The sequence below is a fragment of the Quercus suber genome, unplaced genomic scaffold (assembly GCF_002906115.3).
Source record: "Quercus suber isolate HL8 unplaced genomic scaffold, Cork oak 2.0 scaffold_48, whole genome shotgun sequence".
Classification (NCBI taxonomy): Eukaryota; Viridiplantae; Streptophyta; class Magnoliopsida; order Fagales; family Fagaceae; genus Quercus; species Quercus suber.
In genome coordinates, this window is record NW_027069513.1 from 1,437,073 (window position 1) to 1,462,234 (window position 25,162).

At 36.9% G+C, this 25,162-nt stretch overlaps 3 protein-coding genes across 3 annotated transcripts; 2 read left to right on the forward strand and 1 right to left on the reverse strand.

The window, feature by feature from the left end:
* The first annotated feature begins 2,442 nt into the window (after positions 1-2,442).
* Positions 2,443-3,617, forward strand: LOC112012267 (RAF-like serine/threonine-protein kinase PRAF). Its single transcript, XM_024044649.2, has 2 exons — positions 2,443-2,674; positions 2,789-3,617. Exons 1-2 carry the CDS (start codon positions 2,524-2,526, stop codon positions 3,181-3,183), a joined length of 546 nt encoding a protein of 181 aa, XP_023900417.1. The 5' UTR covers positions 2,443-2,523; the 3' UTR covers positions 3,184-3,617.
* A 7,841-nt stretch (positions 3,618-11,458) lies between these two features.
* On the forward strand, positions 11,459-11,881 carry LOC112012225 (uncharacterized). The gene has a single exon (XM_024044602.1). The coding sequence runs from the start codon at positions 11,459-11,461 to the stop codon at positions 11,879-11,881; it is 423 nt and encodes a 140-aa protein (XP_023900370.1).
* Positions 11,882-16,420: 4,539 nt separating this feature from the next.
* LOC112012224 (uncharacterized) lies at positions 16,421-17,919 on the reverse strand. Its single transcript, XM_024044601.1, has 3 exons — positions 17,395-17,919; positions 17,214-17,300; positions 16,421-16,972 (listed from the first exon to the last, which is right to left on the reverse strand). The coding sequence occupies exons 1-3, from the start codon at positions 17,917-17,919 to the stop codon at positions 16,421-16,423; spliced, it is 1,164 nt and encodes a 387-aa protein (XP_023900369.1).
* Between the last annotated feature and the right edge of the window lie 7,243 nt (positions 17,920-25,162).

A 25,162-nucleotide genomic window follows, 5' to 3' on the forward strand; every position in this document is an offset into this window, starting at 1 on the left:
CACAAAATTTGACATGTGTATTAAGAGTGTAAAGAATATGCAATTAATAATATTTATTTTATTGAGTAAGGCTATAACCTTAGACTACAACTACAACAAATTTTGAAAATCTAATTGTTGAATAACAGTGGGTTCCAGTTAGCTCAACTGGAAAAATCTCTGATGATTATATAAGAGATCTAGGGTTCAATCCCTACCTACACCAAAAACTTATTAGTGTCTTGGTCTAATAATAAAGAGCTATCATCAGGAGCGGACGTCATAGGTTGAAACTCTTTAAAAAAAAAAACGGTTGAATTATATATTCTTTACAAAATATGATTCTTACCTTAGTTTTAATAAACAAACATATTATCTATTTGGCAAATATATAGGGAAAAATGACTAGATACCCTTTATTTTTGAAGTACATAGCAAAATAGTCATATTTTCAAAATATATAACAAAATAACCATGTTTTTGGAACCTAATATTGCCAATGTCGAGTTCCAAGCAAAATTCGACATTAGTAATATCAAGTTCCAAAATAGAAGTATTTTCTTTTTTCTTTTCTTGGTCACCCAAAATAAAAAGAAAAGTGAGGCCCACAGTGCTAGTGAGCAACCTCATAGTATAGCTGTTTCTAAGAGTTGTTTCCTTGTTCTTTGCATTTTACTCCCTCAAGGAAAAGAAAAGAATATCCATCTGCATAAATATTAAACCGCAAACTACTTCATGTCAATATTTTCATTTGCTCAAGGAAAAGAAAAGAATATCCATCCGCATAAATATTAAACCACAAATTGCTTCATGTCAATATTTTCATTTGCTTTTTGTACCGAGTCTTTTGGTTAAATATTGCAAAAAATGAAGTTTATTTGTAATATAAGCATTGTTTAAACTTATTTGAGAAAATGAGGAGAGAGGCAAATTTCAGCAATGATGTTGCCAAAATTCTAAGAAAAAATATGAGAGAGAGAGAGAGAGAGAGAGAGAGAGAAAGAGAGAATTGAATTTTGGTGATGTAGTTATCGAAATTTCTGCCCAAAATGCAAGCTGCCTAGGAGGAGTGTGAAGAGAGAGAAAAAAAAAAAAAAGGAATTGTGGCAATGAAGTTGCTGAAATTGTAGGAGAGAGGAAAGAGAGAAAAAAAAAAGAATTAAGGCAATGGAGTTGCCAAAATTGTGGGGAGAGAAAAAAAAAATTATGGCAATTGAGTTGCCAAAAATATAGGGGAGGAAAAAAAAAAGGAATGTGGTTTGACGAAACTGGAGGAAAAAAATAATAATTATAACAATTGAGTTGCCGAAAATGTAAAGGAGAAAAAAAAAAAAAATTATGGCTTGCTAAAGTTAGGGGAAAAAAGGCAATGATCAATGGAATGGCCGAAATTGTGGCTTGCCATTATTATTATTTTTTTCTCCAGTTTCGACAAGCCACAATTCTTTTCTTTTCTTTTTTCTTTTTCTCCCCTACATTCTCGGCAACTCAATTGCCATAATTCTTTCTTTCTTTCTTTCTTCTTCTTCTTATTTTTTTTTCCTCTCTTCTCCACAATTTCGGCAACTCCATTGCCTTAATTCTTTTTTTTTTTTATCTCTCTCCTCTCCCCTACAATTTCGGCAACTCTATTGCCACAATTCCTTTTTTTTTTTCCTCTCTCTCTCTCTCCTTTTCAACACTTCTCCTATTTTGAGCGCTCCTCTAATCTGGGTAGCTTGCATTTTGCGCAAGAATTTCGGTAACTATATCACTGAAATTCAATTATCTCTCTCCCCCTCCACCACATCATTTCTCTCTCCTCTCTCATACTTTTTATTAGAATTTGAGCTACACTATTAACGAAATTTGTTTTTCTCCTTATTTTCTTAAATAAGTTTAAACAGTATCCATATTACAAATAAACTTCATTTTTTGCAATATTCAACTAAAAGACATGTTGAATTGCATATCCTTCTTTACTAAATATTACTCTTACCTTGGTTTTAATAAACAAAAAAGTTTATTAAAATGACCAGACACTCTTTATTTTTGAAGTATATATAACAAAATAACCCTATTTTTGAAACTCAGTAATATCGAGTTCCAAAGAAGCAGTATTTTACGTGATACTTTTACAAAATGGTTGTTTGGTTAAATAATTTAAAAATAAAAGGTAAGTAATCAATTTCCTCGTAGTCACCCAAAAACAAAAGTGAGGCCCACAGTGCTGGTGAGCAACCTCGCGGTAGAGCCGTTTCCTTGTTCTTCGCAATTTACTCACTCCAATGACATGGAAAGAATATCCATCCGTATATATCAAACCGCAAAATGCTTCATCTCAATATTTCTTCATTTGCTTTTTGTACCCAACACGTTATAAGTTTTTTCTTTCTTAGCCCCCACTTTCCGTGTAGACCCCACTCTTCCTCTTTCTCACGTCACCCTCCCATTTCTTCTCTCCCTATAAATACTCACCAAAACCACTCCCCAGAGGTTTGAGCCTCTCACTAACCAAAATCTCCTCTCCACAACTCTCTCTCTCTCTCACTTTCAAAAACTTTCATGGTGTCCAACAGCAACAAAAACACCGAGACCATCAAATTCCTCTGCAGTTATGGCGGGAAAATCCTCCCTCGCTACACCGACGGCACTCTTCGTTACGCCGGCGGCCTGACACGTGTCCTCGCCGTCGATCGCTCTATTTCTTTCACAGGTTTGTGTGCTCTTCCATTTTCAGATTCGATTTTTGTGAATTCGTTTGGTTTTTTTTTTCTTTTTTTTGTGAATAATTAATCAATTTTTTTTTGTTTCTTGTTGTTGTTTACAGAGTTGATGGTGAAGCTCGGAGAGTTCTGTGGCTCATCGGTGAATCTGAGGTGTCAATTGCCGAACGGCGACTTGGAAACCCTAATTTCGATCACGGCCGACGAGGACTTGGCGAATGTTATCGAAGAGTACGATCGCGCTTCTTCTTCGTCGACGAACAACCGTCCTTTGAAGATCAGAGCCGTGCTTTCGCCGCCGAAATCTCTCAAACAAGTCTCTCCTCCTCAAACTCCCGCCGAATCCTTGAGAAACTCGCCTTCCTACCGATTCGCTCCCCGGACTTACTCGCCGCCGGCCGGTTACTCCGTCGGCGCTCGGAATTGCTACCGGAAAAGCTACCCGTATAGCCGCCAAGTTCTGGAGTATCCTGGGGTTTCGAAGATTTACACACATTGACTGATAGGATCTTCTTATACAACACAAGACTTCGTAAAGCTTGGTTCAACTTGTTTAACCGACTCTACACTTGCACACACACAGACAGAGACTACGTGCACGCACAAGTGGACTTTCACATAGCCATTTGAAATGCACAACTCCATTTATCATCGATGGTGACATTGCGAACGAAATATTCTATCTCAGTCAAAGATGAATTGGACGCCTCTCATGAATCTCAAATTCTTTACTATAGACCTTTTCACTCGGCCATCGAATTGTTAGTAGATTCCCAAACATAATCTAGGCGTGTTTTAACTAGTGGGTGTTTTAAAATCTATCGTACTCATATAAGCGAAAACGTGACAATAAATGTATTTGATGTCACATTAATAAATTACAAAAATAGTTGCAAGTTGTAATTTTCTTAAACTCAAAAAATATTTCTTCGAGTATGGGGAAAGCTAAATTTTGTAGACCATGCTACTACCAAAGCTTGTTGTTAGGCTTAAAAGCAATTTTTGTTGTAAACTTGTAATATGCGTGAAGCACCTATAAAAATAAAAATAAAAAGTTACAAGTTGCACATCAGTTTATAAGGTTCATGAAAATTTTGTAATATACCTCATGTTACAAATTATACTCCACTAAGTTTTTTTTTTTTAATGAGTTTTTTATATTAAAAAGATAATTGAGTTTTAAAAATTGATAAAGAAAAAGGTTATTTAGAATGCTCCCGATTTGTTTCAATATTGTAGTCAACTAGTCATCTATTTTTTTTTTTAAAAATATCTGAGTCATACTCCTATATTTGGATGATTCATACTTCATAATACGGCCGAAAAGGATGGTAATATTAGTCAGTCATTATCTCTAATTTAATAAGTGCACATTTGATTAGAAAATGAAATTTGATCTTTGATTTATTATTTGGCATGAGCGAAATTAACCTAATATGAAGAATTTGATACATATCTTGTCCTAAGTCCTGACAAGTGACAATAACATTAACACCTAGACTACTATTGATACCAATTCATCGTATTGCTTCTGGAGATGTCAAGCATCTCAGCAGTTTGACTTTCTCAAAAGATTGAACTTTAATTTCAGTCAAGAAAAAAGCTTTGGAATTTTTCCCAGGTCAATTTTTCAAAGTTCTCTGTATCATTTCAAATGTGGTCCCTTGCTCTTAGCATTGTGTTTTGTGAAAAAAAAATTCACTTGAACCATTACTATTATCCATATAAGATGCCCAACCTTGTTCATTTTAGAGGCCGAAGTAAACACATCTTCGCCCAATGGCGCCTACAGCTACCAAGAAGTGCAGAGCTCTAGTTTGAACTAATGACTCACTCTATAGAGGTGGACTTGACTTTTCTTTCAAAAAAGAAAAAAAAATGTTCAAATTATATATTTATGTCAATTTATGTCAAAGGTAGTTTATCTATGCTATTATTTAAAGCTTCCAAGTTGTCTAAACAATAAATAAAACTCCTAAATTTTAGGTAATTTAAAAAAAAAATAGTTTTTTTCACCACATTTCTCTACATCCTATAAAATTAGGCACGAACTCTCCTTATACTTTCTAACCCTTTTTTTTTTCCTGATAGGGTTGAACACATGCAAAAAAGAAAAATGTGAGAGAGAAACAAAAAAGGAGAGAGATTTTTTAATATAGGAACCTGGTTTTTTTTTTTTTTTTTTTGGGGTTAGAAAATTGAAATTAACATTATTAATTTCAATTTATAAAAAAAATTATATATATATATATATATATATATTAATGGGTTGTATATAAAAATAAAACTGAAATATTATGTAATTTGTTAAATAAATTGATAAAACAGATAAAATATTTTTTTTTTATAAAATAAATATTGATTTACATACTCCAATGTGAATGCTAATAACCCTAATCCTAACCATGGATGTATCAAAATGCAACACACATTTCAGCCACAAAATGACCCAACACCAACAAAGCCTAAAGCCAAAAGCCACCTCCATTATTTATTAATAATACATTCCTTCATTATATTAAAAGAAGGGCATGACTTTTGTCCAGTGCTTCTATTGTATTAAACTTATTGTGATTATAACATATGTCTATTTTTAAACATTTGCGATGAATTTAGTGCCACATAAAACTGAATAAAAACTGGACCCTCAAAAGAAATCTAGTTTCCCCGTTATCTGAAAGATGTCGGCTTGTGGCCAGAATAAGCCTAAACTTAAAAGCATGCTGCCAGCTCCACACACAATATTGCAACTATACATAACGCTGATTTAACGCTGATTTAAGGATAATGCCTGCGTTTGGATTACACTTAAAGTTGCGGCACGTTTTATGATTCACGTTTACTGACTTTTTTTTTTTTTTTTTTATCTGCCGGCTTTTTTGACTTTGGAGATAAAATTTACTGTGCATGTACTGTTTATGCACTGTTCATACACTGTTCACAAAATATTTAATAGTAAAAGTGGGTCCCACAACACTATTTACACATTTAAAAATTATTTTGCTACAGTGTTTTCAGCAACAATCAATTTTTAATAACTTTCAGCAACAATAAGTGCTATCCAAATAGACCCAATATCTATGAATGGTGCTAGTGCTACTGAGCCACAACACAAGTCCAAGCATCTAGCCAACTACGTGGTCCACGTGTCTAGCTCTAAGGTTCTCTTGCTCTCTCAGTCTGTTCTAATTAAGTCGGTCCTAAATTCTATAAAGATTGATGAAGGATCTAGTTGGTGACATCTGACAAGTGAGTGAATCATCAAAAGTTTGTTTCTATTTTACAATAATTTTTTTTATATTCTATTTTACAATAATCTTTTTTTATAAAATTAATTTGTAAAAAGAAAATGCTAACGAGTGTCCTTAGAACATTTGTTAATAATTCATTTAAAAAAGTTTTGATACCATTTTTATAAAAAATGAAAAAAACTGTCAAAATATTAATTAGTTTTTTTTCATTTTCCATAAAAATTTTCTTTAAATGGATTATTAAGGAGTGCCTAAAGGACACTCGTTAACATTTTTCTTTGTAAAAATATCCGCATCAAATTATCTATAATATATCATCTATTATTAAAATAATATTTTTCACTTTTTTTTTAATTATTTCTATTATTGATACACGGCCCACCACCTTTCCTCACTTCTTTGAAACACTCTCTCTCTTTCTTTTTCTCATTCTTTCTACTAGCTTCTTTCTTCTTCTTCAACATCTTCTTTCTTTCTTCTTCTTCTTTTTCATTTCTTAAAAAAAAAAATCCTTTTTCTGTCTCCCCTTCTCTTTCTCTTTCTCCCCCTCTCTTTCTCTATCAAATCAGTGCTATCTTCAAATCTGAAAGAAGAAAAAAAAAAAAAAAAATCCTCTCTACAAAGCATGAACAGAGTTGCTATTGGACTAGAGGGAGTAATGGCTCCTCCTAAATTTTTTTTTTAAATTACCATATTAATAGGTACTAATTTTAGCAATTTTGTTTAATAAAATTACACTTTTCCCCCCTTAATAATGCCATTAATTCTTTTGAGAGTAATATTATAGCTACAAACGTTTTTATAATGTTTATACAAACTATTGAAGTAGCAAATTCTTATTAGTTCGTACATTTGCATTAGTTTTTACTTATCAATAACCACTCACCATTTAAAGGACATAAAAAAATTAATAGATTAAATCTAAAACAAAATATACAAACCCAAAAAATTAGTCCAACAACAAAAATTACCAATAATAAAACTAAAAAATTAAGTACAATCAATCTATTTTACCTAGAACAAACAACTTGGCCATTTAAAAAATTTTAAACAAAAATTCTTAGTAATAAAGTAGTAGACTCAAAGGCCGGAGTTGCCACATATAGCTAGCAGCAAAATCGCCCCTCCTAACTCTAAGTCTTGGCTCTGTCCCTGCTACCAAGCTTCCATGGCTCAATACACTCACACACTCTCTCTCATGGCGGCGGCAAGCTTGGGTTTTGGGTAATTTGTATTTTGCAAATGGATTTTCTATTGTATTTTATTTTGAGTTGATTTTAAGTTGGGTTTGTGATGATTTTCATTAATTTTCGGTTGATTGTTTTCGGATTAAAATTGATGTTGTAATGGGTTGGTTGTGGTGGTGATGGTGGTGGTGGTTGGTTAGTTGTGATGGTCAGCTTCTTGTTGCATTGAAGAGTGGGTGAGAGAGAGTTAACAAGGCAAGAGAGAGGAGAGAGAAAAAAAAAACATAAAATAGTAGATAGAAGAGCTATAGTAACCATGCATATATACACGTTTACTGTAGCAATTGTGCATAAATTCACAATTTTACACCCATCGATGTAGGTGTTTTTTTGCTCAAAATATGTAAATGAGCAATTTTTATTTTTTTATTTTGTAAGACTTAACACATACAGATTCTAATGCTCTTAATTTAGGTAAATGCTTTCATGATTTTTATATATATTACTCATAATTTTATAAGCCAGTGGTCTGTCAGAATAGCATCTTTCTTTATCTCTTTTTGTACTTGAATGGGTTAACTTTGTATTTAGAAACCAATTAAAATTAGAGGTTGGATGAGAGATGGAGAACAATCAGAGGATTCAGACCTCCTACTTACAAATCACCCAAATAAAAAACCAAGTTAACACAGTATACATTAAACATATATAAAACAAAATTACCCAAAGGAATCTTCCAAATATTAATAAATTTCTTATACAACAGAATGCTTACATTTGATTTCTTTTTTTTTTTTTTTTTTTTTAAATTTTTTTTGGTAATATATTACAGACAAGATCTATTTAAAATTTATATACAAAGATTAATATACACTTTCAATTTGTAATATTTAATGCAAATATAAGTTACACAACATAAATCTATTTGATGATCTTCATCATATTAGGAGAAATTATTCCACACCTTCTATGATCAGGAGGACTTCTTTCCTAAGAGTGAAAAATCTTATGAATATTACAAAGTAGTTGATCAAAATAGCATTTGTCTGACTTGGGTTTTCATGAGCTTTTTGTTTTGGCTAGACAATGACATTTTCTCAACTTACTAGTCATTTTCTCATATTAGTGTTTTCATATTACTCACCTAAGGTCAAAAAGCAGTGCACCCAACAAATTATCACAATTTCAACTTTTAAAAAAGAACATAATGTGTTCTCATGGACTTTTGAAAGTCTAAGTAAGTGTTCGTTCTTTCATGCTCACACCGCAAATTTCAGCACTTAATTTGTAGATGCAAAAGAGAAAAAAAAAAAAAAAAAAGTTTTCTTTATTGGTGCATCTCCTCCTTTGTTTATGATAAAAGTTCATCCTCTCCTAATTAAAGATGTACAAAAGGCACAGCATAATTGAAAGGAATGATGATACATGCCAAATCTTCATGCTAACCATTGTGGTATCCAACAAGCAATATTTAATTATTTATGCTGCTGATAGCTATTTTTGCCCCCTTTCGGTTCCTACAATTCTCTTTCTGTTCAGAGAGCAATGAACTCATGTCGGTATTACACTATTACTTTAGTTGTGGTAATTTATATGTGATAGAGGAAGTTGCATCTTTTGTGGCCCTTTGTATTTGATGGTTCAAATGAAATCTCTTAGGGAATGTTAAAAAGTTAGTCAACTCCTCTATTCCACCCAAATATATATAAGGAAAAGCCAATATATTTTTAAAAACAAAATTAAGGAAAATTTGCTTGATTTTATTTAGAATTTAAAAAATCAAAATAAAAGGCTTAAATTGCATTTTGTGTTTAATTTTAACTAGTAATGTTGTTGGCATAACTCCCTCCCATCAAGACTCAAACATCATAGAGATATATAATTATAAATTAATAATTGGCTCTAAACCATCAAGGTTACAACAAACTTGTAAACAATGAGTTAACCATAGAGAAGAAGAGGACATAAGAAATTTACCTCAGGCAACAACTTAAAAGATGTAACATATTTTGTATTTAAGAGTTTATTAAGAAATGGAAGGTAATGGATAGTGTAGCAGTATCGGGCCTGTAGGTTTATTACACATGTTGTATAATGGACCTAAGGCCCATGCCAAGGACGAAATTTGTCCGAGAAGGGGTAAACGTTATCAGAAGGGACCAAGTTTAACAAACAAAGAAGTCAATTTAGATCATGACGACTTAAGGGGTTGTGCTGAAAATAAAAGTCACCTTGGTTGACCGAGGCCATGGCCCGTAAAGATGATCTGCTATCTGAAGAAACGTCACAGAGGTACTTAATTGATGCAGATAAGCACTATAGAAGCTCAAGGCATAGAAGGATCCTAAAATATCCAAGGAAAAAGCTGCTACCTTTGCATTAAATGCTCTGTAGCTAACTCTCTAGCCGCATTAATGTAGAAGTGATGCCTGAACAGTGGGTTTCAGCCCTACAGCTACTACATGAAGACTTATGGGAGGTACTGATGGGACAAGTATCAAAATTAATCATTTGGCATGCACATGGAAGATAGAGATGGAAAGGAGAAAGAGTATAAAAGGAAGAATAGGGAGAAAAGGAGGAGGGGGACATAATAATATTTAGGAGCAAAACTTGTAACCCAATTGGAAGATAATATAAAAGAATAGTGCATCTCGGACTTTTCCAAGGATAATTTTTCTTCAATATAATCCTATTCCATTTCATTATCTTATCATTTGACTGATTCCAAAGTTTATTTGATCAACTACAACCCAGTTCTCCAACCCATACTCTATAAATTCATTATTTATGGGCTTTTTGGGTTTGAGCCATTCCATATAGTGGACTACAAATTTAAAACAAGTCCTTACAATTGGCGTCGTTTGTGAGAAGAACTAAAGTTTTTAGTTGATCTCACTTTCAAAGATGGTAGGATCAAGTCCACACCAGGCAGAATCTATGGGGTCTCAACGTCAAGATCATTTTCTTAATCTTGAACGACAAAGAGACCGGGAAGGAAGCATACATACTACCCACACTAATAGAAGCCAGGCTAAGGGTAAAAGTCATGTCTCTCAGGAAGAAAATGCTAGGAATATGCAGAAGGAAATTGACCACCTAAAGAGAAGCTTGCGCCACGAACGTCGGAGGCAAGCTTCACCAGATCCTGACTTCTCTTCTGATGGTGAGGGGGATATTAGCTACAGGCGTAGATTAAGAACCCCTCCTAGCGAGACTTTTTCATATGAGGAGGACTATCATCATTGGCATAAAGATAGAAAGTCGTTCTCAGACGGCCTAAAAAATGGTGCCATAAGCAAAGCACTCAACCAGATTGCAAAATCTCATTTTTCACGCTAGATTGAAAGACGGAGACTCCTTCAGCGATTCTCATAACCCACGTTCACCATATACAATGGAAGAACAAACCCTGTGGAGCATGTTAGCCATTTTAATCAAAGAATGGCTGTGCATTCTAGAAATGAGCCTTTGATGTGCAAAGTGTTCCCGTCGAATTTGGGGCCGGTGGCGATGAGATGGTTTGATAGCTTGAGGGCAGGCTCCATTGATTCTTTCAAGGAGATCATTCAAGCATTTGGATCCAGATTTTTCACGTGTAGAAAGGCTCCTCGGCCTTTGGCTTCTTTGCCGTCTTTGTCCATGAAAGAAGGAGAGACCTTGAAAACGTATTCAGACAAATATTAAGAGATGTTCAATGAGATAGATGGTGATTTCGGTCATGTTGCCATTAGTACTTTTAAGCTCGGCCTACTTACTGAGCATGACTTAAGAAAATCTTTGACCGATAAACCTGTCATCAATGTACGTCAACTCATAAATCGAATTAACAAATACAAAAAGGTAGAGGAAGATCAGCAATAAGATAAAGGCAAAGAAAGGTTATCCCTCAGGAGAGGAGGAATTTTAGGTCAGACCGCTACAATAATAACAAACCCCGAAGAGATTTTGCTGGGCAATCTTTACCTGCAGCCCTTCAGGCTATAAACACCGTGTTTAGAGAGTCGATGCATCAAGTTTTGGAGAAAATAAAGAGGGTGCCTTACTTCAAATGGCCGAGTAAAATGAGTGGAGATCCCCTGAAACGCAACTAGAGCCTCTACTGTCAGTACCACCAAGAGCGAGGACATACTACCGAGGACTGTTGAACATTGTGGAGTCATCTAGAGCAATTGGTCAGGGAAGGAAAATTGCAACATCTCTTGTATCACCCTAATGGGCAGGATAACTAGCCGAGGTCTGGTACTTAGGGGAATAATTCTTCAAGCCCCCAATAGGCACAATCAGTGTCATCTTTGCTGCACCTGGAAGGACCGATTCACAGCCCTCTAGGGTAATGTCCATAGCTCAGTTTCCTGCTGAGGACGCAAGCTTCAGGCCAAAGAGGGCTAGAGTAGAAACTCGACTGGCGTTGAGTTTCTCGGATGAAGATAAGGCAGGGACCATCCAACCGCGTGATGATGCTTTAGTGGTAACTTTTAGAATAGGTGGATATGATGTAAAGAGAGTGATGGCAGACCAGGGCAGTTATGTGGAAATCATGTACCCAGATCTATATAAAGGGCTGCACTTGAAACTCGAGAATCTAACCGCCTATAATTCCCCTTTGGTGAGTTTTGATGGGAAGGTGGTTATTCCAAGGGGCCAAATCAGGTTGCTGGTGCAGGTAGGTTCAGAAGTGGTGGATATGGGCTTCATAGTCGTGGATTCATACTCTCCCTACACAGCCATTGTGGCCAGGCCTTGGCTTCCACCCTAGAGATTGTTTCTTTGACTCTATATTAGAAGGTAAAGTATCAATCAGGAGACTAGATCAAGGAACTGGTAAATCTGTGGCTTGGCAGTGCCTTGTATCTGCCATGCATCAGTTAGCAATTAAGTCTTCGGCCTCGATGAATGAAGGTTTATAGCAGTCAATGTCTGAGGTCCTGCCTAGTAAGGGGCCAACCGAGGAGGCCAAATGTGAGGATCTTGAGAAGTTTATCATAGGAAATGATTCGGAAAAGGTTTTTCAAGTTAGAAATAAGCTACCTCCTCAGGAAAAACAAGAGTTGGTAGAATTTCTTAAGAAAAATGTTGATGTATTCGCCTGGGATGCTTGTGAAGCTCCAGGGGTGAATCCAGACTTCATCTGCCACCATTTGAATGTCAATGCAGCTATTACCCCAAAGAAACAACCGCCTCAGCGTTCATCCAAGGAAAATTCTGATGATGTTAAGGACGAAGTAGTGAAACTTAAACGAGCTAGGGCTATTAAAGAAGTCTTTTATCCAGAATGGTTGGCTAACACAGTAGTGGTAAAAAAGAAGAATGGAAAATGACGTGTATGTGTAGATTTCACGAACTTGAATAAGGCCTACCCCAAAGACCCTTTTCCTGTGCCTCAGATTAATCAACTTGTGGATGCCACTGTAGGCCATCCTCGGATGAGTTTCCTAGATGTCTTCCAAGGGTACCACCAGATACCTCTGGCTACAAACGACTAGGAGAAGACGGCTTTTGTCACCCCTACCGAAAATTATCATTATAAGGTGATGCCTTTTGGTTTGAAAAATGTAGGGGCAACCTATCATAGAATGATGACAAGGATGTTTGAGCCTCAAATAAGAAAGAATATGAAAATCTACATCGATTGCATGGTGGTAAAGAGCAAAATAATATCAGACTACATTGTTGACCTCACAAATATTTTTGATACCTTGAGGAAGCACGAGCTGCAGCTTAATGCCACTAAGTGTTTGTTTGGTGTCGGATCGGGAAAATTCTTGGGCTCCATGGTTACTCACCATGGAATTGAGCTCAACCCTAAACAAATCAAGGCAATCAACAACCTGCAACCACCTCGGAATCCCAATGAAGTTCAGAGGCTTATAGGAATGACTGCTGCACTAAACTGGTTTATCTCTTGGTCAGCTGATAGGTGTAGACATTTATTTCAATTGTTAAATAAGTGGAAGGGGTTTGAATGGACTAAGGAGTGTGCAATGGCTTTCCAACAGTTGAAAGAATATCTGTCTCAACCTCCCATTATGTCCAGACCCGAGGTAGATGAAGTGTTGTTTGCCTACATTGCTGTAGCCACCCACGCGGTGAGTTTGGTACTAATACATGTTGATGCTGGTGTACAAAGACCAATTTACTATGTAAGTAAGTCATTACATGAGACCGAGGTTCGTTACTTACCTTTAGAGAGGGCTATTTTGGCTGTAACGCATGCTACACGCAAACTTCCCCACTATTTTGAGTCACACATGATTGTCATCTTGACCCAACTCCCGCTTTAATCTCTGCTACGTAGTGTTGATTACACAAGGAGAGTGGCTAAATGGGGTACAATTTTAGAGACTTTTGACATCAAGTACATGCCACGCACCTATATCAAAGGGCAGGTTCTCGCCAACCTGGTTGCTGAGTTTGCTAAATTCTCGGAAGAAGAAAAGATAGAAAAGCAAAACATGGATGGAAAATTGGTTGGAATGATATCCATGCAGGAACCTGCACCCTGGAAAGTCTATGTTGATGGGGCAGTGAATCATAAGGAATCTAGAGTGGGGCTAGTCTTGATATCCCCAAAGAGTATTATTATTGAAAAGTCTTTAAGATTAGGATTCTCGGCTACAAACAATGAAGCTGAATACGAAGCTCTGCTGGAAGGAATGATCATGGTACAAAAAATGGGTGGAAAGACAGTGAAGTTGATCTCATATTCAAGATTGGTCGTTGGCCAAGTCCACGGGGAGTTGGAAGCCAGAGATCCTAGAATACAAGATTACTTAAATCAGGTTAGACATTTACAGTCTAAATTCGAATCTTTCAATTTATTACAAGTCCCAAGAAGTAAAAATATACATGCGAACTCTCTGGCTACATTGGCAACCTCCTCGACACAAAATCAACCTCGGATAATTCTTGTAGAAGATTTATGTAGACTTGCCGAGGTAGGAAAGACCATAACCTATGTTCATCAAATAAGAACAGCTCCAAGCTGGATAGACCCTATTGTACTGTATCTTAAGGAGGATATTTTACCAAAAGACAAGTCTAAAGCTGATAAGATATGAAGAAAAACTCCTCGATTCTGGTTATTCGAGGACTAAAGGTTGTATAAGAGGTCTTTTTCTGGTCCATATCTGCTCTGTGTACATCCGGAAGGAGTTGAGATCATATTAAAGAACTGCATGAGGGAATTTGCGGAAGCCATATAAAGGGAAGATCTTTATCATACAAGGCCCTTACACAAGGTTACTGGTGGCCAAAGATGCAAAAAGAAGCGGAGGCCTATGTAAAGAAATGCGACCAGTGTCAGAGGTTTGCCTCAAACATTCACCAACCTGGCGAAGTCCTTAATCCTATCTCCAGTTCCTGGCCTTTTGCTCAATAGGACTTGGATATTGTTGGTCCTTTTCCTAAGGTAGTAGGGAATAAGAGGTATTTACTAGTCGGCATAGACTTCTTCACTAAATGAGTTGAAGCTGAACCATTGTCCAATATTAGGGATGTGGATGCCAAATGGTTTATTTGGAAAAACATAATAACAAGGTTCGGAATCCCTCGCATTCTCTTCTCAGACAACGATTTGCAATTTGATAGCAAGGCTTTTAGGAGATATTGTTGCGACATGGGCATAACAAATAGATATTCTACCCCAGCATACCCACAGGGGAATGGGCAGGCTGAAGTTGTTAATAAAGTCATAGTAAGTGGACTCAAGAGGAGACTGGATGATGCAAAAGGGAGATGGGTTGAAGAGTTATCACACGTTATATGGACTTATCGGACCACACCTCATAGATCTACAAGAGAGACACATTTTTCAATGACGTATGGGGCAGAGGCTGTTATTCCTCTAGAAACTGGATTCCCCACTCTAAGAACAAGCTCTTTGACTCCGAGCAGCAACAATGAACTATTGGAAAGGAGTTTAGATTTAGTTGAAGAACGAAGAGAGAATGCCATGGTCCAGTTGGCTTATTATCAACAAAAACTCAAGCAAAAATATGATACCAATGTAAAGCTAAGACCACTGGTAGTGGGGGATTTAGTCTTAAGGAAGGTTATGGGAATAGCCAAGAATCCAACATGGGAAAAATTGGGACCGAACTGGGAATGACCATATCGTATAACATCAGTCGCAGGAATAGGTGCGTATTATCTTGAAGATCTAGACAAAAGAGTTGTACCTCGTCTTTGAAATGTAAATAACCTTAGAAGGTATTATTATTAATAAAGAGTTCCTTCGTCCAATTTGGGTTTATTGTGTTATGCGCTACATGATTTGCATCATCTATGATAATATCAAACAGAACATTGGTCATGTCTGGTTCCTCAGACCACATACCTTAGGGAAATTGATATCTTTTAAGTAATTTTTTAAGTGTTAAAAAAAACCTAAGCTATGTCTGGTTCCTCGGACTATCTGCTTTGGGAAAATTAACATGTTACAATATCAGTGAGAGTGTCAAACAAAACCTTGGTCATGCTTGGTTCCTCGGACCACATACCTTGGGAAAATTGATAACTTTTAAGTAATTTTCTAAGTGTTAAACAGAACATGAGCTATGTCTGGTTCCTCAGACCATCTGCTTTGTGAAAATTAACTCGTTACAATATTTGTGAAAGTATCAAACAGAACCTTGGTCATGCCTGGTTCCTCAGACCACATACCTTGGGAAAATTGATATCTTTCAAGTAATTTTCTAAGTATTAAACAGAAGCTAAATTTTATCAGGTTCCTCAAATCATACACTCAGTATCAATTAAAACACTACGGTATCTATTGAAGCATTGAACAAATATTGCACCAAGCATTAAAAAAAAAATGCAAACTCCTGATTCCCTCTTGTAGTCAAATGGTTTGTTATCACCCAATATGAATGTAAGTTAAATTCCATGAGTATCGCTTAAAGCATTTTAGGGTGCCTTGGACTTGGTAGTTTTTTTATTAGCAATTGAATATTTTTCTTAAGGTTATAAAACTTCTCAAAGTTTGTAAATCCGTGGTATGTATTGACAATACTGTGAATTAACTAATCTTGGTTTATTCTGAGTTCTAATTAGAAATGTATGAAATTTGCAATTTCCCTTGAACAAACAATCACACACTTTCAAGGCACATAGCTATGTTCAATCAATTAATAATCAAAAGTTGCATAAGTGAAGAAAATAACTCTTGCAAGCTTGAGAAAATAAGATTTGCATTCAATTGAAATATGTCTTAAAAACAAGTATGGCAGTTACATTATAAAGATAAGGATTCAACGTTTCAGTTTTATCTGAAGCCCAGCCTTGGAAGTCTTGTCTACTTGATTGGCTGCTTCAATAGAAGTTGCCTTCTCTTTGTCCTTAGATCCTCTTTGGCAGGTATGGTAACCGAGGCTAAGACCATTTCAAAAATCTGAGAAGCGGCCCCATCCTGTGGAATCTCTACACTTTTATCTGAGGACGTAGTCATATCAAAAAAGGTCTCCTTGGGAGCTTCAGTTTCTTTTTCTTGCTCCTGCTGATGGGGACGTGGAGGATCTTGAGGCTGTGCCTCTACAACAGGATCAGATATTGTAGAGGCTACTTCACCTACGATGGAGGGAAGGTCCGAGGCACGGATGGTTGGAGGATAATAAATTTTCTCTGGCTTTCTCAAATCAGAAGAAGCCTCAACCCGAACCTGGTTGAGGGCTTCAGTCCAAGTTTGAGCACAGTAGGTTCGGCACACTGCTAGGACCTCTGCCCTGAGGTTTTCCTCGGTCTCGGTCACCCCGACGTCATAACCATGCTGCTCCGCCTCATCCCTGGCTTTCTTAGCCTCCCCTTTTGCTTTGACAACCTCATCTTTTGCCTTCTCGGCCTTATCCCTCTACTTCTAGACCTCAGCTAACTTCTTCTGCAGAGTTGCAAATTGCTCTTTAGAAGAGGCCAGCTGTTCCTTGGCGTCACGCAGCTGCAACCTCTAATCCTCAGCCTGTCTTTGAGTGCTCTCCAATGCAAAGTCAACACTCTCCAACACAAAGTCAGCACTTTTCCTCGCTTGCTCTTCCTCTGTAAATTTTTTTCCTTAAGTCCTGGTTGGACTGACCAGCAATATTGAATGAATTCACCGCTGCCATGCGCCTGGATCTCTTATCGTTCAGCTGCGTGTAGTAGGAATTGGTTGTCTCCTCAATCCTAAAAGTGGCTTGGACAACCTAACAGAAAAGTATGGTCATTGTTTGAAAAAAATAAAAAAATAAATAAAAATAAAATAAATAATAGAGAATAGAAAAGAAGTGAATTGCATACCATTCCCAAATATCGTTTAAGGTTGAGAAAAACTTCTAGTCTCCTAATAGACCGCAGCTCAGCCATATCAGTTGGGAGTAGCAGAGCTTCATCTAGTGCCGAGGCAACTTGGCATCCAATGCCTCCATGGAAGTCCCTGATGGGTGCATCATTCCTCAAGGGCTCACCGTTGATCATTGGGGTTGGAAGCCAAGCCTGAGGCTCAAGTGGCTGATTGTCTCTTCTCTCAGAGATTTTTGGCCCTCCAGATTCAGTTCTTGGTTGCTTTGCAGGATGTTGAGGCTCTTTTTCTGGTGAAGGACGAGATCTACTAACATCGACCACATCCTTACCTTTCTGCTCCCTTTTTCTCTTCAGATCAAAAGGTTTAGGCCTCAGTGGCAGAGATGGTTGAGAAGGAGGAAGAGGAAGCTTAGGAGGGGGAGGAGGCAATTTGGGATGAATTGACCCCCCAGGTGCATCCTTTCCAGGCTGAGGTTCTATTAGTTCCATCAAACTTCCCTTAGACTTCCTTTGGATGCCCATCTCGCTCAAATCAGCTGAGGTATCCTCGAGAGATGGAGATCAATTGAACACCTCAAAGTCTTCTGGAGAGTCTAAAAAATTTATAATTCCCTCTGTCTCTTCTCTTTCTTCTTCTTCTTCATCCTCTTCTTCCTTTGTAATGGGATGAGATGAGAATACTTCTGCTGAGGGGACACCCACAAAAAGATGTTAGTTGATGGGTGTGCCTTCTGGGATTGGAATACCTTCAGGAACAACAAATCCTTCATAGGTAACACTAATACGTTGAAGGCGAGGGTCTTTGGCTCTTATCATACACTTTGGAGCTTGAAATGCACTTGAGGTGGGTTTGTATCCAAGGATTATGTGTGCTACTCACAACTGACTGTCTGCTTCGTTCACAAACACCTTAGATCATAGGATCTTATCTAAACTCACTCTGTTGACTAGGTTGAACCGAGGTATGGTAGAATGTCTATCTGCAAAATCATCAAAACAAAAGGGAAAATTAATCAGAGATAGAGATAGTAAGAAATAGGATGGAAATATAAGCCGAGGTGTATAGATTTATGACTAGACCCCCACCTAGTGTTCCCTCTCTAGTCAGACAGGGTAAGCCATCATGCCATTCCCCAGAAAAGATTAAAAAATCTTCCTTTAATCCTTTATTTGATGTAGGGAGGCATTGGATCAGCCTTACTTCGGGATACCTTAACTTAAGGTAATATCTCTGCCCCTTCAATTGGTGTAGATTATATACCCAATTGACATCATGGTGTGTCAATTCCGGGTTCATTCTCTCGTTCAAGGCTTCTATACTCCCTAATATTCTGAACATATTAGGGGCGCATTGTGTGGGGGATAATCTAAAGAAGCTAAGGAAGTTCCTAGTAAGATTACCCACGGGGATGGTCATCCCTCCCTCTATGAAGGCGGCCTTTAGGATGACCACCTCTCCCTCTTTCCTATCATCTGCCCATGCCCTTTAGGCGGCGCATCCAATGCCCACTATTGGTGAGATCTTATACTCAGTTCTAAATCTCTCTATATCCTATTTCGATTCAACTAAACACTTGAATCTACCTATTTTCTAAGAAGTTGTGAAAAGAAATCAACAAGTTCGAAATGAAAGATGAAACCAAAAAGAGAAAAAGGTGATGAAAAGAGAATATGAGGAAAGAAATGAAGCTAAAAGGATTTAAGGAAACTTACAGGTTTTGAAAAGAAGGTCCTCGAACAAGTTTTTTGTATTTGTAGACGCACAGAGAAGTGAGAGAAGGTGGCAGGTTCAATATATGAGCTCTAGGATTGTGGGATTGATGGAAATAATGAGAGGAATCAATTTATGAAGTTATTTATAATGACAGAAAAGTTACAAGCAGGAAAATTCCCGCTCAAGACCTTAGAAAACTCTCAATTGTTGGATTTGCATCATGCCATTGAACGTGGGGAACAAAAACGCCGTCAGAATTTAATGAAGGCGCGCTTCAGACGCCTAAGTGACAGAAGCGTGCCTTGGACAGTTACAACTGGTAGAAGTACTAGCGAATGACAAAACATGAGAAGCCCAAAAATACCTGAGGATATCAAAATCCTCCTTTTTTGCCTGAGGTGCTAAAAGCAGAATTTTGAGGGGCTATTGTAGCAATATCAGGCTTGGAGGTCCATTACACATGTTGTATAATGGACCTAGGGCCCACGCTGAGGAGGAAATTTGTCCGAGTAGTGGTAAACTTTATCAGAAGGGACCAAGTTAACAAACAAAGAAGTCAATTTAGATCATGACGACTTAAGGGGTTGTGCCGATAATAACAGTCACCTCAGTTAATCGAAGCCGTGGCACGTAGAGATGATCTGCTATCCGAAGAAACATCACAGAAGTACTTAATTGATGAAGATAAGCACTATGGAAGCTTAAGACATAGAAGGATCCTAAAATATTCAAGGAAAAAGCTGCTACCTCTGCATTAAATGCTCTGTAGCTAACTCCCTGGCCGCATTAATGTGGAAGTGATGCATGAACAGTGGGTTTTAGCCTTATAACTACTACATGAAGACTTATGGGAGGTGCTGATGGGACAAATATCAAAATCCATCATTTGGCATGCACATGGAAGATAGGGATGGAAAAGAGACAGAGTATAAAAGGAAGGAGATGGAGAAAAGGAGGAGGGGGACACAATAATTTTCAGGAACAAAACTTGCAACCTAATTGGAAGATAATATAAAAGAATAGTGCATCTCGGACTTTGCCGAGGATAATTTTTCTTCAATATAATCCTATTCCATTTCATTCTCTTATCGTCTGACTGATTCCAAAGTTTATTTGATTAACTACAGCCCAGTTCTCCAATCCATACTCTATAAATTCATTGTTTATGGGTTTTTTAGGCTTGAGTCATTCCATATAGTGGGCTATAAGTTTAAAACAGGTCCTTACAGATAGAATAAAAGGAATAAATAAAAATAAAATATTCAACTTTCTCTTATGTTGATGTTTGAAAATAGAAAGAAATAGAATAGAAAGTAAAATTGTTTGAGAGTTGAATATAATGAAATTTAGGTTGTGTTTGGTCCATGTAAAATATTTTCTGGAAAATAAATATTTTTCAGAAATGCTATTTTCAGGAAAAGAAAATGTTTTCAGGCTATTTGGTTGTGCAATGAAAAATAGTTCGAAAAATGATTTTCGATGTTTGGTAACATTCTAAAAATGCAATTTTCTTACAAAATTTTCACATTTTCTCAGCCATTTTCTTAGCATCCAAACAAATTTTATTACAGAAAAATTTCAATCCCAATCCACAGAACAAATCACAACCAAATACCCATCACCTGCAACCACCAACAACAACCCACAACCACCGAAATTTATACCCACCACTAAAACAACATCACACACCACCGAAACTCCAATTCAACCCACGACGGCAAACTCCGGCAATCAAAAGCCATAACCAACGGCAAAGCAAGCAAAATTGAAAATCAAGGGAAGGGGACGATCTCACGGTGCAATCTTTCACAGTGCGATCACGGAAGAGAGAGTGATCACGGTGCGATCTGAAGGTGCGATCTCGGCGGGATGATCTCCCCAGCGCAATCTCACCAGCGCAAGCTCGACGGCGCGTCTGGGCTTAGGGCAGTGGGTTGAGCTCGACGGCGCGAGCTCGATCTCACTCTCTCCAGTCTGTCTTCGTGCACTTTCTCTCTCTCTCTCTCTCTCTCTCTCTCTCTTCGGTGTTTGGGGTTGAGGCGCAATCGACGACGCGATTTCCGTTTCGGCTCACCCTCTCTTTCTCTCTTTGCGCATCTCTCTCTCTCTCTCTCTCTCTCTCTCTCTCCGGAAACTATTTGAAGTGAAAATAGGAACTGAAAAAAATTTCCAAGGTCAAAGCTTATTTTTTATGGTCAAATGAAAATAATTTCCGGAAATTCTATTTTCAAAGCCAATCAAACAGCCTATTTTACAGAAAATAATTTCCTGAAATCATTTGAAGCCAAAATAAACGGACCCTTAATGGAATCTTTTTATAACCATATTACTGTTTTGGAGGGGGGTGGTGATGATTGGACTATGTACCAAGTTAATTATGAAGCTAAACCAACTTTTTCTCAGGTCAATAGTAGGTCGGTCAACTTCATTTTAGAACAACTACATAGGTTGATTGACATCTTTTTTAGTCGTCTTTGTAGGTCAATTGACATCTTTTTAGGTCAACCACAAATGTCAAGTGACATCTTCTGAAGTCGTTTATGTAGGTTGATCAACTTCTACTTAGGTCAACTAAGTAATATAGTAATCTTCAAAAGAAGTATACGCTGAATTTCTTCACATTAGACATTTATTTTCTTCTAACAACCCAACATTGCATATAATACTACGAAGTAGCATTTCTTTAGCTAATTCGACAAACAAACAACCCGCTAGCAAGTCTATTAAATTGTTATCCGAGCACACATTCCTTCTGCTAACCTATGACCTGACAGACAACCAACTGGCAAACTTTATGCATTGTAGTTTTCTCACTTAATCATCGGAACCTTCTTGGTCACTCTCCTTCAATTGGTCCTAGTTTATCTAAGGTCGACTTCTTCAACAAGTCATTGGTTCAATTAAGAAGAGATCAATTCAGCCAAAAGTTCCATCACAGTTTTGTTAGGGTCAAAATCCTCATTGCAATTCCATCATAACCCCAAAATTCCACCTCCCATAAATTCTATTATGTCATTTCTTTAATAAAAATACGATATAAACATTTATAAAATAATAAATTCTATAAAATAAAATATATATATATATATATATTATTAGGGGTTTCAAATAAAACTTCATTAACATATATTTGATTCCTTCCCATTGTGGATGGATTAAAAAGATAGGTTTGAGAAGGAAATGAATGAAATATTCTTTAATAGCTCTCTCAGACTCCTTTCCATTCCATTTATTCCTTTTAAAATTTGAAAACTTTTCTATTTTCTTTCCATTTTATTCCTGTCCTTTACTCCAGCAAACAAACAGCAAAAGGCAGAATAAACAAGACTAAATATAAAGCCCAAAAACTTGCAATTGTTTCTTCTTTCTTATTAACCAACCAAATCAAAGATGTTTTAAGTTTTAAGCACTAAAAAGATCAAATCCAACGACCGAGGAGTGTAATTATGGTTGTTATCACTACTTTGCTTCAAGAATACGGGATGTGTTTCAAGATATGGGATCCTCTATGCATTGCTCGAGTACCAAACTTTAACTGGCCTACCCCTCTCATCAGTGTAATTTATCTACTTCACGAAGGAGCCAGTATTAAGGCAATTAGATCACATGATTCACATAGTTTCGAATTTCATTATGTGGAAAATGATAAAAATGTCAACTGAACTAAGAACCTGCTCTGCCATGACTTGAAAACAACAATACATGATCAAAACATTTGTTGGTTAATCAATTTGCGTTCAGTGCACTTTGAAGCTGAACTTACAATGAAGATGAAAACTAGAAAAGAAAAAGTGCTAACATTCCCCCTTGGGTCCATTAAAATTCGGCCAAACAAAAACAGCCGATTACTCTTTAAAAAATAATAATAAAAAGAATGTGAAAAATACCTGTAAGGGTTTAGCTCTCAAAGCCAAATGAAATGGACAAAAGCCCAAAGAACTCAAAACAATGAATTTGTAGAGAGTTGGCTAGAAACTAAACTTCAATAAATTGGACAATAATCACAATAAGCTAATTGTTACTTGAAAGCATAAACAAATAGTTTTGGGTAAGAAAAATCCTCATTGGTAATGCCGAGGAAGGTTGTTCATATGTATTTCTCTTAGACTTAACCACAATTACAGTTCTTGAGTGTACAGTGATTTTTCTACAGATTATCTCATGATCCTTTTACAATGGGATTTTCCTTCTTTATATTCCCCTTCCTTACTTCATCTCAACTCTCCACATGTAGATCAGATTGCTAGCTTTGATACTTGTCCCATCAACACCTTCCTAAAGTCTTGATGGGTAGCTGTAAGGTTGAATGTTACTGTTTAGGTATCATCTTCACATTAATACGGTCAGAGGGTTAGCTGCAGAGCATTTAATGTGGTGGTAATAGCTTTCTTCTTAGATATTTCCTAACTCTCTTTTGTTTTATCCCCACCTAATGTTTATTCATGATAGTATGATTGTCTGTTACTTTGTTCTTGATGAAAGGTAGGACTTATGACCTCTGCTCTGTTCAACCAAGGAGGTACTTCTCCTCGGACAACATTTCCAATTCCTCATGGCCAAACCCCCTTCTATGGACCATTGTCTTGTAGGCCTCTGTCATCATGACCTGTTCTCGGACTATTTGATGTCCTCGGACACAGCCCACTGCCCAAAAATTGGGCCCTTCATTCCTACATGAAGAATTTAATACATATCTTGTTCTAAGTCCTGACAAGTGACAATAACATTAACACCTAGTCTACTATCAATACCAGTTCATCGTATTGCTTCTGAAGATGTTAAGCATCTCAGCAGTTTGACTTTCTCAAAAGTTTGAACTTCAATTTCAGTCAAGAAAAAAGCTTTGTAATTTTTCCCAGGCCAATTTTTCAAAGTTCTGTATCATATTCATATGCGGTCCCTTACACTTAGCATTGTGTTTAATAATTCCCTTGAGCCATTTCTATTTTTCATAAAAGATACCCAACCTTGCTCATTTTAGAGGCCGAAATAAACACGTCTTGGCCCAATGTCGCCTACAGCTTCCAAGAAGTGGTGAGCTCAAGTTTGAATTAATGACTCACTCCATATAAAGGTGGACTTTTTCTTTTCCTTTTTCTTTTTTTTTTTTTTAAAGAACAATATTCAAATTATATATTTATGTCAGTTTAACTTTCCTAACTTATAGAAGGACCAATGAGGCAATGAACTTTATAATAATAATTTATTTTAATATTTTCAGCTGAGACGGTTTCAAAGTATATATATTAGCACTCATGTGTTATCTTTCTTTGACTCTTTCGCTTAGCTCTAAAAAAATATATTATCTTTGTATAACACATATATCTAAGAGTATCCGCAATGGAAATTGTAAATGCCAAATCTAAGGAAATTTTGGCATTTCAAGCCTAAAAGAGTCAGCAGCTGGGATTGTAAAACTAAAGAATTGTAAAAAATTTTAGAATTGTGCTACAGTGCCATGTAGAATGGCACTATAGCATTATTGTATAAATTTTTTAATCACTTTTATTCTCTCTCTCCTCTGTCTTCTCTCTCTCTTTGTTTCTGGGGCTGAGACATCTTCTTTCTTTCTCAACTCTTTCTTTCTGTTTTCTCATCTACACTCTCTCACTCTCTCACTCGCTATTGGTCGAAGCAAGGTCTGTTGAAGGCGTGGCGGTGATGGCATTTGCTGATTGGTGATGGCGTGGGTTTCAAATCGGTGATAGAGTACTTTGACGGCCTAGGTTTCAAATCGGCGGTGTGGGTTTGCCAATCGGTGGCTTGGGTTTGCTGATCGGTGGCTTGGGGTTGTTGATCGGCTTGGGTTTGCTAATTGGTGGCTTGGGGTTGCTGATCGATGGCTTATGGAGATCAGCGAGTCGGCATGGTGGGTTTGAAGTGATTTCCTCGAGCGTGGGTTTGAAGTGGTTTTTCTTCTTGGTGTGTTTTTGGCCATTTTTTGTGTTTCTTGGCAATTTCCTTGATCGGTGGTGGTAGTTTTTGGTAATTTTTTGTGTTTCTTTTCCTCTTGGTGGTTGTTTCTTGTGGTTGTTGTTGGTGGTGAGTTTG

Coding starts and splice junctions, on each gene's coding strand:
- LOC112012224 (XM_024044601.1), bottom strand. CDS start 17,919: ATGGGCATCCAAAGGAAGTCTAAGGGAAGTTTGATGGAACTAATAGAA. Junction 17,301..17,394: donor TTAAACGATATTTGGGAATG/GTATGCAATTCA, acceptor CTTTTCTGTTAG/GTTGTCCAAGCCACTTTTAG. Junction 16,973..17,213: donor GATCCAGGCGCATGGCAGCG/GTGAATTCATTC, acceptor GTCTAGAAGTAG/AGGGATAAGGCCGAGAAGGC.
- LOC112012267 (XM_024044649.2), top strand. CDS start 2,524: ATGGTGTCCAACAGCAACAAAAACACCGAGACCATCAAATTCCTCTGC. Junction 2,675..2,788: donor TCGCTCTATTTCTTTCACAG/GTTTGTGTGCTC, acceptor TGTTGTTTACAG/AGTTGATGGTGAAGCTCGGA.
- LOC112012225 (XM_024044602.1), top strand. CDS start 11,459: ATGTCCATAGCTCAGTTTCCTGCTGAGGACGCAAGCTTCAGGCCAAAG.